This window comes from Fulmarus glacialis, unplaced genomic scaffold (assembly GCF_000690835.1).
Source record: "Fulmarus glacialis isolate BGI_N327 unplaced genomic scaffold, ASM69083v1 scaffold22861, whole genome shotgun sequence".
In the NCBI taxonomy this organism is placed as follows: domain Eukaryota; kingdom Metazoa; phylum Chordata; class Aves; order Procellariiformes; family Procellariidae; genus Fulmarus; species Fulmarus glacialis.
In genome coordinates, this window is record NW_009193764.1 from 9,705 (window position 1) to 21,754 (window position 12,050).

Consider the following 12,050-nt stretch of genomic DNA (forward strand, 5'->3'; position numbering starts at 1 on the left):
CCTCTTGGAGGTGGGGTTTACCTTTCTATGGAGAAAACAATGATACTTTGATCATCACTTAAGGGTTTTTTTCCCAGCAAGTATTAGCATTTAAATAATATTCCTACATTTAAATAATATGCCTACATTTAATCTTTTCATCCTAAAAATCCCACTCAAATTTGGATTTTCTTGTCTCAGTTAACAAGTCATCTCCGTAGCAGTGCTTTGCAGCTTCACTGTCCTGCAAAATTGGCATTTGGTCTCTTTCAATACCAGTGTTTCCAGTGTCAACAGATGTCAGGAACGGGACACTGGGGATTACATCTAGTGTCACAGGTCTTCTCAAAGCTTTACGTCAGAGAGTGACCTGCGTCACAGGCAATGTGGATGCAACCTTGCTTGCAAGGGAAGGTTGGAAAATGGGGCCCATCCTTCATACAGCCAGGATCTCCAGCCGAAATGAACAATGTTTCCCTCCTCTTGTTCATCACGCTTGGGTTTTCAATCTTTCTTCTCTGTCAGAGAAACATAATTGAAATTATTAATATTACCATAGCCTATCACCTTAGCAATGCATCAAAGTTAAGGAATTATGGATGGACCTGCAACTGAACGTTTTGTTACCGGTATAGAATATTTTTAGAATCAAAGTGTTGGGATTTGACCTTGGAGTCCATCCTGTTGCACAGCCCGATACAGTAGCCCAATCTGAGTTTAGCCCAGCCAAGTATTTAGCCATCCAGGTATTATTCTGCTAACAACGATTCAAGAAACTACAGCACAAACTTTGAGGAAACAGGAAAGGAAAACTGCAGGAAGGAAGAAAAACACTTTGAAAAATCTTAAGGTTTTTAAATCTTCACTTATCTTGTCAAAAACAAGACGGCAGAGAGGTTTGCAAGTACTAAATGCCTTCTGCACTTGTCAAGTGTTTCAGTATTGACACCGTTCTTATTCAACCACAAAAGCTATTTGTTGCCCAATACTCTCCTGTGTCAGGATTGTTCTCCCTTATTCATGTGAAATATGCAATGTGTGTCAGTGAATCCATTCTTCTCCCTCCTTCTGGAAATAAAGAAAAAGAAAGATGAGTCCCCTGGGCCATTGGTGTGTGTTTGTGTTTGCAAGCCTTTCCCTGCGATTGTCTTCCCAGAACATACAATTTGATGTTTGTGCACTGAAAAATGACGCAACAAATGTTTCTTTAGAAAACGTTTCCCTTAATTTATTTATAAACAGAAATTGTAAAGCTGTTTACTCTTTGGTCATTTTTTCACTTTATTCCAGAAACTTGACTATGAAACAACTGCGGGTTTTGAGTGATAAAATAATTCAGGTATACTTTCTCCTGGGTTGAAGGACTTAAATGAGACTTAAATAGGCTCAGCACTTGGCAGTTGTCTATGCTTTCTAGCCCTGAAAAGAAGTGCATATTGCAGGATCTCTCTAACATCTTGAATTTTATCCTTAACTTTCAGATAGCATCCATCTCAGCCTTGCAGTACTCTTTAAGGCAGGAATGTCCTCATCATCCTCTTCAGTGTTGGAGATAGAGATCTTCCAGTACATTGATGTACATCAAAGTGATTTCATCGAGGTAGGAACTATATTGCAGTGAAATGACTGGAGCGCAGAACTGGTGTCCCGGAGTCCTGTGCTCTACGTGCCAGATGAGTGTTTGCCAATAAGGTAACGAGCAGGGTTCCAGGGCTGGCATCAGGTGTGCCGCCATGTGCTTCACAAAGCAAGGCTGCAAGGGGAGAGTCTGTGCTGGGGACCCTCTGGGTGGAAGAGGGATTTGCACGGACCTCCATAGACCAGGTAGCTGTGGGCATCCTTCGAGTGTGTGCAGAGAGAGGCTCCAGTGAGCCAAAATGCACCCACATGGGAGAACTGGCAAATCTTTACCAGTTAAGAAAAAAAATACAGCATTCATGACATTGCTGTGACAGGATGGAAGTGAAACCATCTTCCAGTGTGGATGAACATTTCTTGTGTTCAAAGGCCAAACACCGCAGCATCCTGGAGGATTTAACTGCAATTCCTTCCTTCCTGTGCAGGATCTTAAGGAATGGGTGGCTGTGGAAAGCGATTCTGTTCAACCAGATCTGAGGAAAGAAGTAATACGAATGATGGCATTGGCAGCAGACAGACTTTCAGCGCTGGGAGCTGCTGTTAATTTAGTAAACCTGGGGTCACATCAGGTGCTTGTCTGATTCTTGCATTTAAAACATCATATCTGCACACGTGGTTTACCTATTACATTCAGTGCTAGGGATATGCATACGTATGTTATGACTTACTGATATTTTTGGTATCTAGATAACAATCTATCAGTAGTCCCGTAGCTACATGATACCTGCTGAAATCGGTCCCTCAGACTGTCTGAGAACAGACTTGGGAGACCACACAGACAATCCAAATGCAAACAGATGTTCTCTGCACAGCAGGGACAGTTTGACACTTTTAACTGGAGGGAAGCAGTTCTCAAAATTAAAGTCCTGAGTTTTTTACCAGGGCTCATTTTTACATTCTTCCGAATAATGAAGCATGATAGTTAATGCATCGGTTCGTCACCAAAGTCTCTATATGAGGGAGGTAGCTTTTACAAGGAAAGTGTTGCCAGACAGAAAGGGCTAGCTGTCTTGAGCATCATCTTTGGTTTTGGGACAAATGCTCCAAGCCATTTTCTTAATGACGGTTGGAAAGCCACAGGCAAAAGTTAATCTCTGAGAAATCTTTGTCTCTAGTTTATTTACCTTACTGTAACTGGGGGCTCTTTCCTGCCCCGAGTTGTTAGATTTCTATCCTAACAGGAATTCCAAAGTTCACTAATGGTGATTCCCTTTTCCTTCCTCTGAGGCTTCTGGGGAGGATTGTGAGAGTCTTAGCACAAGGACCCTGCAGCACAGCAATACTTTAATATTTCAGGTTATGTCATTTAATAGTTGTAATGAATGCATTTAAAATTAAAACCTTGGCATGCAGGTGGCACGCGGTTATGATTGCCAAAATATATAGCAACAGTCTGTGTCGATAACAGCGGGGAATGGATTACCTGTTGTTGGAGCAGAGACCAGAGATACTTTTCTCTGCCTAGGGCCAAAATATTGTTTCACAAAATGGGTTTTTCCTTTGATTGCCGTGCAAGCAGCTACGCTTTTGTGTTGCAACAGACCGACACAGACTGATATTATTGGTGAATACAAGGGAGTACACACTTCACTTCTTATTTCTCTCTCCTGTGAGACACCCAGCCTCTCTTGGCCAATGTGGAGATCTATTCTGCACAGCGGTAAGTTACAGGATTAGTTTAGAGCCTTAACCTGTTCTGCTGCCTCCTGCCAGCAAAACGTTATTTTGTTTCTCTATTTGAAGTTACAGGCCTCCTGCGATCTGGAGGAGTTTGTGTGGCTTTTGACTATTTCAGTGTCACAACATATGCTTTTGTAACTCCAGCACACAGTCTTCTCCAGTGCTGGGAAGTAAGAGTTTAGTAATGAGGGCATTTATGACAGTGAAATGTTAGAATAGCTCCATAAAGTCCCTGCAGAACCTAAACAAGTGGGGAGAAAAATCTTAATTTCTCTGGGTAGGTTAGAGCTGGATTCAAAATCAGATTTGTGGACCTGATCAAACCAGAGCCAACTGAGTATGTAGAAGTATTTTCAATACGGAGAATTCCAGGGTTTTTTTATATAACATTTGCAAGTTTTCAAAGGTTTGTTTTTCCCTTGTTGCTTTTTTAAACATTTCTCCGCAGTTGCCTGATGGCCAGGACCTCCCACTGCCTCCTGTGATTCTCGGGGAACTGGGGAAGAATCCACAAAACCCCACTGTATGTTTCTATGGTCACGTAGATGTGCAGCCTGCCAAAAAGGAAGATGGCTGGCAAACTGACCCTTACACACTGACCGAAATCAACGGTGTGTATCTGGTCATAATTTTTGTATTGTTATTTAAATACACGACTCTGAGACTGTGAGTAGAAGGCGGCTCCCAGTATGTTTAACCACAGTGTGAGGACTTCTCCCATGGAAAACTGTGGGAACAATCCAGCGGCTTTAAGTCTTGATGACCATGCTGTGAGTAGTGAGACCCATCAGTGATTGTTTATTATTTGGTGTGGTAGAGCCACATGAGGTTAATGCTGCTTCATAGAGTATTCAATAGAGAACCCATTTCTGCTTTAAAATTCTTGTTGGGTTGTTGGATCAGCCGTTATCCTCCCTCGCACTTCCCGTTCTTGCTTCATAATCCTTTAGTACCTCCACCTGCCACGCTGGAGCTAAGGCACATTGGTGGTGGAAGAATGAGAAGCCCCCCCGATGTGCTCATCCTTCCACTACAGCCAGCTGAGCATGAAAAGCTCCATTCACTTAAAGGACCAAAATTAAGGATGGAGACTGAGCAGGGAGTAAGACCAAGAACCCACAAATCCTGACTCCCAGGCCTGTCCTATAGCCATTAAATCACCCCTTCCCGTCTGTTGGGACCAGTTCCAAACACCCTTACTGGGGTAACTCTTCTGCCTCCAGTGGGGAATGCCACAGATAAATCTGGTAGTGGCAATCCACAGATTTATCTGTGTATGAAACAGATTTATCTGTACATGAAACTGAAATCTGTCCCTGTATATAACTGTACAGTCGAATGCTTAAAAAAATATTATGTACCTAGACTTGTAGGTTCATACTTCTACTGTGGTATTTATCTGTGTGTGTTACCTGGGCTGGCTGATGTGCACAGAAGCTGCATGTTGTGCAAACTCTCCAGGCATGCCTGGTGTGAACAAACAGCTCCTAAAAACAAAGTGAAGCTCAGAAATTGGCATGTAGCAGAAACCACAATATGATATATATAAAAGGGGGAGTAAAAAAGCATACCTGTCCACTTGGAAACACCCATCACCTTATTTAAAACAAGTCAATGAAATCCTGATTCTTTTGACACTTCACCTGACACACCACTACAGCTTCTGTGGCAACAGGAACTTGCTGATTACATTGAAGTTTCAAAGCTTGCTTAAAAACTTTCCTTACTTCTTTTTAAGGAAATCTCTATGGGCGTGGAGCAACAGATAATAAAGGACCTGTCTTAGCCTGGATAAATGCAGTAGAAACATTTAGAGCCTTGAAATTAGTAGGTATCAATGAGGAATTATTATTGTTGTTGTTGGTTTATAACATCATCTCTCTGGAGGGATGCATTTACCTTCCTGTAAGTTAGACAATACATCTCTGTCCCAACACACTACATGCATTTTGAAATATTAGCTTATTTCTAATGCTATATCCAGGGCACTGGTCCCACTCCAGTAAGAATCTGTCCTTGAGCATTTCTATTTTGAACAGTCTGTATGCAATGTAAATAAGGTATTGCTGTCATTGCCCTGCAGAGGAAAACACACTGGGGGAAGCATTTGATATATATTACACACATTAAACAGCTTTGATACTCTATTCTCTTGAGAGCTTTTAAAATGGTAAAATAACATACATCACAGATTGGTCATGAAGACTCATCTCTGCTGTTATATTCTGCCAATCTTTGGTTTTGTCTACCTACAAGTTACCTTCGATTTATGTGTATGCATGAAGAGAATAAGTACCAAAAAACGCTCATACATAATGGGCTGTTCTTTCAACGATATATTAGATTTACCAAAGCAAATGCTTTGAATGGCTGCATTAACCAAGTACAAATATACTTGTTTATAGCATGACGTATCTCTAAGAATCAAACTTTTGCCTGAATTATTACAATGACCAACACAGTTATCTTTAAATCAGTCTGCATATTTAATCATTTTGGGCTAGTTGTATCCCCAATGCAAAGCTAAACCAACATATAGTCTAAGTTTATAACTTGCTTAGTGAGCATTTCACTTCAAGGTGAATTTGCACGACACGTTTTGTTAGATTGTTGAGAAACAGTTTTGTGCCTCTGTAATGACATTATGGCACAAATTGAGCGTAAGTCTTGACTTTTTAAGTCTTTTTGCAACCTTCTGGAAAACTGATGTTTTTCTTGCATCAGTAGTACTGAATTGACCTCAGTGTCTCTTAAGTGCTAACAAACCCACAAGTTATTTGCCTAGAGATTAGTTGTTGTAAGTGGATACAGTTATGGGGCTGTCTTTCTGCATCTTCCCAGTTTTTCAAATCACTAATAACTGTTCTGGCATTTTAACAAGCAAGCAAAAAGAAATCTTCGTCATTTGAAGCCTTTCGCCAGAAAACAGCACAGACCATCAAACAATATTCATGAACAGTTTGTTTCTAAGTTTTTTTGTGGTCCTTCAATGAACCGTTGGTGAACCCATCCATAGCACAAGTTCATTTAATTCTACACATTTGTTCCTGCGTTTAATCTGAGCATTGAATCAAAAGATAAAACATCTTAAAAGCTGTAACGAGAAAATGAATTGGAATGGGAAACTAAGCTCAAATTTATTTCTCCTATGGGACGTGTCAGCATTTCTAACTTGCACTATTCCATAATAAAAGTTCTCTTAATTACCCTTGGAAATACATCCTTATGAACTAGCAGGCAAATGGATTCATGAGCGCTATAAGGACAATTATAGTAGAATCACCGGTAGCATTTTTACTGCTGTGTGACTAACTCTAGCAATAGATAACATGTTGGGAAAACCGCAGCAGTGGACCTCTGCCAGTGGTTCCCGCATGGGCACTAAGAGAGGAAATATAAGAGGCAGGAAATTTTCTGTGAAAATGCAACTGTTATTACACAGGCTTTCCAAAGCAATTAGAATATTTAATAGTACTGAGAGAAATCCCATTTTATGAGACAGTCCAGCAAGTTTTCTGGAAACACAAGGAAAAAAAAAAATCACTTACATTCTCTTTCAAAAATGAAAAGTACAGAAAAACATGAAGAAGAACAAGCTTTTCTGGGAAACTACATGTGTATATGTATCAATGCCTTCTCTATTGAAACAAGCTATATATCCTACGTCCTTCTTTTCCTAACACAACACATACTGCAAGCCAGTCTGCTTTTGATTTTTTAAGATTTTTTTATTTTTGAAAATGCTTGTTCCTTACCCAGACTTCTCTAATGTTCATTTAGGCTATGCCAGTAAACTTCAAGTTTATAATTGAAGGCATGGAAGAAGCAGGATCCTTGGGGTTAGAAAAATTACTTGAAGAAGAAAAACAGTGCTTTTTCTCTGATGTTGATTACATTGTGATTTCGGACAACCTCTGGCTCAGCAACAAGAAACCTGCCCTCACATATGGGAGCCGGGGAAGTGCCTGCTTCTTTGTGGAGGTAAAGGACGCAGGTTCATTTGAACTGGGCCCCTGACCAGAGAGCAGGGATGTACCTGTAACCGCATCTATAGCTGCATGCAGAGAAAGACTGACAGCAAGCTTAATATTTACAAATACAGACCTTTCTTCCATATCCTTTTTTGCTTGTGCAGATTTCCCCCCTCATTCCAGTTCAATTAGCCTTATTTACTTTCATCAACTTTTCTTCAATCATCATTTCTCCACTTACGCTCTCTCTCCTTGAATCCCTTCCTATCCCACTACTCTCCTGCCGCTCTCCCAGTCTTTTCTCATCACCCCCTCCGCACATCAACTCCGTTCTCTTGCAGCGTCCGTCCTACACCTTCCAACTCTCTCACTCACTCCAAAACCATTTCTTCTGCAGCTCTGCCCTTTTTGCAGCAGATACTGCTTAGTGCAATAGATGTACCTAAAGGCACTCCATTTGGTTGGATCCCTGGGTTTAAAAGCCACACAAAATTTTTTGTAACCATTGGCAGAAGCAAATAATAGTGCACTGTAGTATATTTAGCAGCCAGCATGAGCTACTGTGAAATGAAGATGAGAAATTTCTCATCATACTTCCCGATGAAACGTAAAAGGAATTCAGAGAGAAGATTAAAGAACTAGAGAACTAAAGAAAAATCTGCATTAACCTTTATGTCTGAAATAGAATGAAATTTGTTTTTAACCAAAAGAGCCTCGGCAGTATTGATTCAATTTTTCAAAGTCTTGGTTAAGAAAAATGATGCTATTAAAACATCAGAAATGATCTCTGCCTGCTACCAGACAGTGGGCTGTAATGAGGTTTTGAGAAGAATAAACAAGTTTCTTGCAGGCAAATAGTTTATGATAAACCTGCGTATGAAAATGTGTCTGGAAAAAGAACCCATTTAATAAACCAAATGCCTCTCTCTATTCTAAAGCCATACGATTCAAGAGACCTCTAAATTCTTATTTGTTGCAATTTGGAGTTAAGGTTGGACATATATTTTCTTAATGCAAAACAAGTAAGGTTACTTCTTGCCTTTGTTACGAAGATTTTACACTAAGTAAAAAGGATAGAGAACTTGAAGAATTTATTCTGCGATGTTAGAAACAGTAATATGCAAGTGTTTCACTTATGGTGTATTTAATCTTACTGAAGCAAAGGAGGGAACGGAGAGGGACCCTTGCTTTCAAATGCCTGTAAGTGCTATAGCTGAATTTCTCTCTCTAGTGGTTAACAAGAGAGCCCTGTCTTCTCTTTACCAGAAGCACATTGTTCCTGACATGATGTTTTCCATTTTATAAATAGAAACACATAATCGTTTTCTATCCATTTGTGGCCTTGTTTAAAAAACTGAAGCCACCAGTTGCCATGGAAAACAAACACTCGCAGAAGAATAAGGTAGGGAGTGTTTATATGTAACCAGTGTTTTTGGTACAGGTTGAATGTGGCAGCAAGGACCTTCACTCTGGAACTTTTGGAGGCATCGTTCATGAGCCGCTGATGGACCTGATAGCTCTGCTGGGTAATAACATGCGTCGTTGCTCAGGAGTAACTGGGGAACAACGGCTAGCAATCAGCCTAACGAAGACCAGTGCCATGTTTAATTGACCTGAGTAAGGCAAGTCTAACTGAAGCAAGATGCCCAGGTTTCCAAATCTCAGCATAGCTATGGTGGCAGCAACTGAGGAGGGAAACGTCCCCGGTAAGGCCAGGACCTCAGACATGCGCCTGTTAAGCTGATGTCAGTCATGTGTCAATCAGGAATGTTTAAGGATTGCTGGCAACTTGTATACACACACACGTAGCGAAACCTGACTTTTTAATGCTGATTTGTATCTCAGTAGGATGATGTTTTCATGTCAGCAGCTGGGCTGACCCACCACATTCTAAACACAAATGGCAGCTCGATGGTTTTCTTAATAAATATGAAAATACATCAGTGTAGGTGCCACAGCTTGATGGATGCAAACAGTTGCTAGTAGTTAGTTGGTAGGCTTATTCATGTGGTAAAGAGTTAGGTAGAAGAGAAAAGGTGTTGTGATTGCCAAGTGAAAGCAATAGGTCCCACTTGTACTGATATCTCTATCTCATTTTGTAGACAGCCTTGTGGATCCCACAGGTCGTATTCAGATCCCTGGAATCTATGACAGCGTCGCTGCCCTGACGGAGGAGGAGAGGAAATTGTATGAATCCGTTGAATTTGATCTAGAAGAACACAAAAATAACAGTGGTGTGAAAAGATTCCTCTATGGCACCAAGGTAACATAAACTCTGTATAAATGGTCAGCAGAAAGAATTTAAATCACCCATTCGTAGCACTTGTGTATAAAGCCAAACTGAAAGATATTTTCAGTCAATGGCAAACTCAAAATAAAATAAAGGAGCACAGAGCATTAAAAGGTAAATAAAATCAATCTGCTGAAAATGAAAGCTCCTGCATCTGGGGAAAGTGATCTGAAATATGAATAATCAATGAAAAAGAATAATGCAAAACTAACAGTGTCGCTCCCCCTCTCTTGCATTGCAGATCCTCGCTCCCTCATCTAACCAGCCAAAGAAAATAAGCATTAAAACCCCTGCATGCGGGTTACATAGTAGGACAGAAGTTGTATTCAGCTCTGAAAAAATGGGGAGGCAGCTTTAAGCAGATATGTTTTGGGGTGGTTTTTATGTGTTTAATTCAGATTTTTATGTCTGCCGAGCATGCCAAAAAAGCACCCAGAGCTATAAGCCTCTCTTTGCCAGCATTTAAAAATTATATCCTAAATAAAAAACAGCAGGTAAAGGCTGGCTCAGAAAGATCTCTCTGCACAAGAGCGGCATCTGGGAGAAAGGAAAGAAGTGATTCATTTTTTTTATCACTAATGTAATTATACTGGTATAAACTGCAATACGGATCCTTTTACTTCCATAAAAAAGCCTCTGAATTAGCCTAAGCTAGACGGTAATAATCAGTAATACAGAAGTATAATGTAACTGTGCTAAACAAGTTTTGATGCTTTACCTATATGAGGATGAAGTGGTGCAAATTTTATGTGTATATAAAGCTCTAGTCTCATAAAACTGGAGCAGAAGGAAAGGAGCCGCGCCCTGGGGTTCTGCACGATGACCAATTTATAATTTATATATTTCTCCTTTCTTCCTTAGAATAAACATTTTCTTTTTTTTTTTTTTTTAACCCTTCTTATCTTCTCCAGAAAAACAGATCAACTTCGTTACTGAACATTATCATCTAACCTCTTGTATTATTTAACGCTCATTAGTAGAATTTCTTCTCTGATATCATCTGGGAGGGGTCTGGCTAAACTGGTCACAGGTTTCTCCTGCGAGAAGTTCTGAGATCAACAGATGGTCATATCAGAAGTTGTTCTGATTTTTCTTTGCACTAGAAAAATTTACTTCCAAGATATTTTAAAATAATGCTCCACTTTTCTTGCTGTGCATGAAAAGCTGTTCTCATCCAAATATTTCTAAAGATAAACAAATGTTGATTGAAAGAAGTAGTCTTTTTTAAAATGAAAAGATATGAGCATGGGTTTAAATTACACATCAAACATCTTTAAAATACAGAGGTCTCCAAATACAAATTTTAGGATGGAAAAAGGTTGTTTCTTCACATCAATTTATATCAATTTATATCAATTGTGAATGGCTCCAGTGCCATCCCTTATATTTTCAATGTTTTTTTTTTTGAAGGAAGAAATACTTCTACACCTGTGGCATTACCCTTCTCTCTCTATTCATGGGATTGAAGGAGCTTTTCACGAACCCGGAATTAAAACCGTCATTCCAGCAAAAGTCATTGGCAAATTCTCGATCCGTCAGGTCCCCCACATGGACCTTTCGGTTGTGAAACAACAGGTAAGAGGCAAACCTTTTCTTTGGCCTCTGCTGTGTAAACTAAGTCCCTCTCAGCACCTCACAAATTTACACCCAAAGTAGTAAACCGAATGTTTCTAGCATTTATTTGTTTCTGAGAGCAGAAGTGGGAATGGAGGTGTAAGCTTGAGTTGAACACTTCTGCTTCTGCAACGTGTTTCCCCCGCAGGTGGTGGAGCACTTGGAGGGTGTCTTTTCCAAGAGGAACAGTCCAAATAAACTGAAAGTGTCTATGCCTTTGGGTGCGAAGCCCTGGCTCACTGATGTTAATGATCCACTCTATAAAGCAGCAAGAAGGGCAATAAAAACAGGTGTGTTCCTTCTTTTTTCAGTCCCTAAGGTGTCTGCAAGTGTGCAGGGGAATTGTGCTCATCCACAGAGCAGAAGGGATTTCCTGATTCGGTGGTACAGTCACTTACATCTCATTGATGTATGCACCTTACTGATTTTGATAGAACAACTTAGCCATTGAGGCCTCCACCTCTTGCTGAATTGGGGTGTATTTAACAGGAGCAGCCAGAAGACCTCATTTAGTTCTTTCGTGTACTGATACAAAGCCAGAGGTTTGCAGAGTGCAACTGATTCATGAAATCAATTGGCTACGCACTCAAAACAATTCCTACTCAGAAGCTCTTCATGTTTGAGCAGATAGCCGATGTTTGGTGGCTGAAGACAGCACCTTAATGAATTCATTCTTTCCGTGTATTTCAGTTTTTGGAGAAGATCCAGATTTTATTCGGGATGGTTCAACAATTCCTATTGCCAGAATGTTTCAGACTGTAATGCAGAAAAGTGTGATAATGTTTCCAATCGGAGCAGCCGATGACGGGGAGCACTCCCAGAATGAGAAAATAAGCAGGTTTCTTTTATTTGTCCATTTGCGCTATAAGAGAAGGGGG

At 40.2% G+C, this 12,050-nt stretch overlaps 1 protein-coding gene across 1 annotated transcript; it reads left to right on the plus strand.

The window, feature by feature from the left end:
• Positions 1-1,501: 1,501 nt before the first annotated feature.
• On the plus strand, positions 1,502-12,010 carry CNDP1 (carnosine dipeptidase 1 (metallopeptidase M20 family); the record flags this gene model as incomplete). Its single annotated transcript, XM_009587573.1, has 10 exons — positions 1,502-1,579; positions 2,043-2,186; positions 3,746-3,908; positions 5,036-5,124; positions 7,078-7,278; positions 8,710-8,794; positions 9,371-9,531; positions 10,969-11,133; positions 11,321-11,462; positions 11,863-12,010. Coding segments are annotated over exons 1-10 (1,376 nt in total), but the record flags the coding sequence as incomplete, so codon positions are not given.
• Positions 12,011-12,050: the final 40 nt, after the last annotated feature.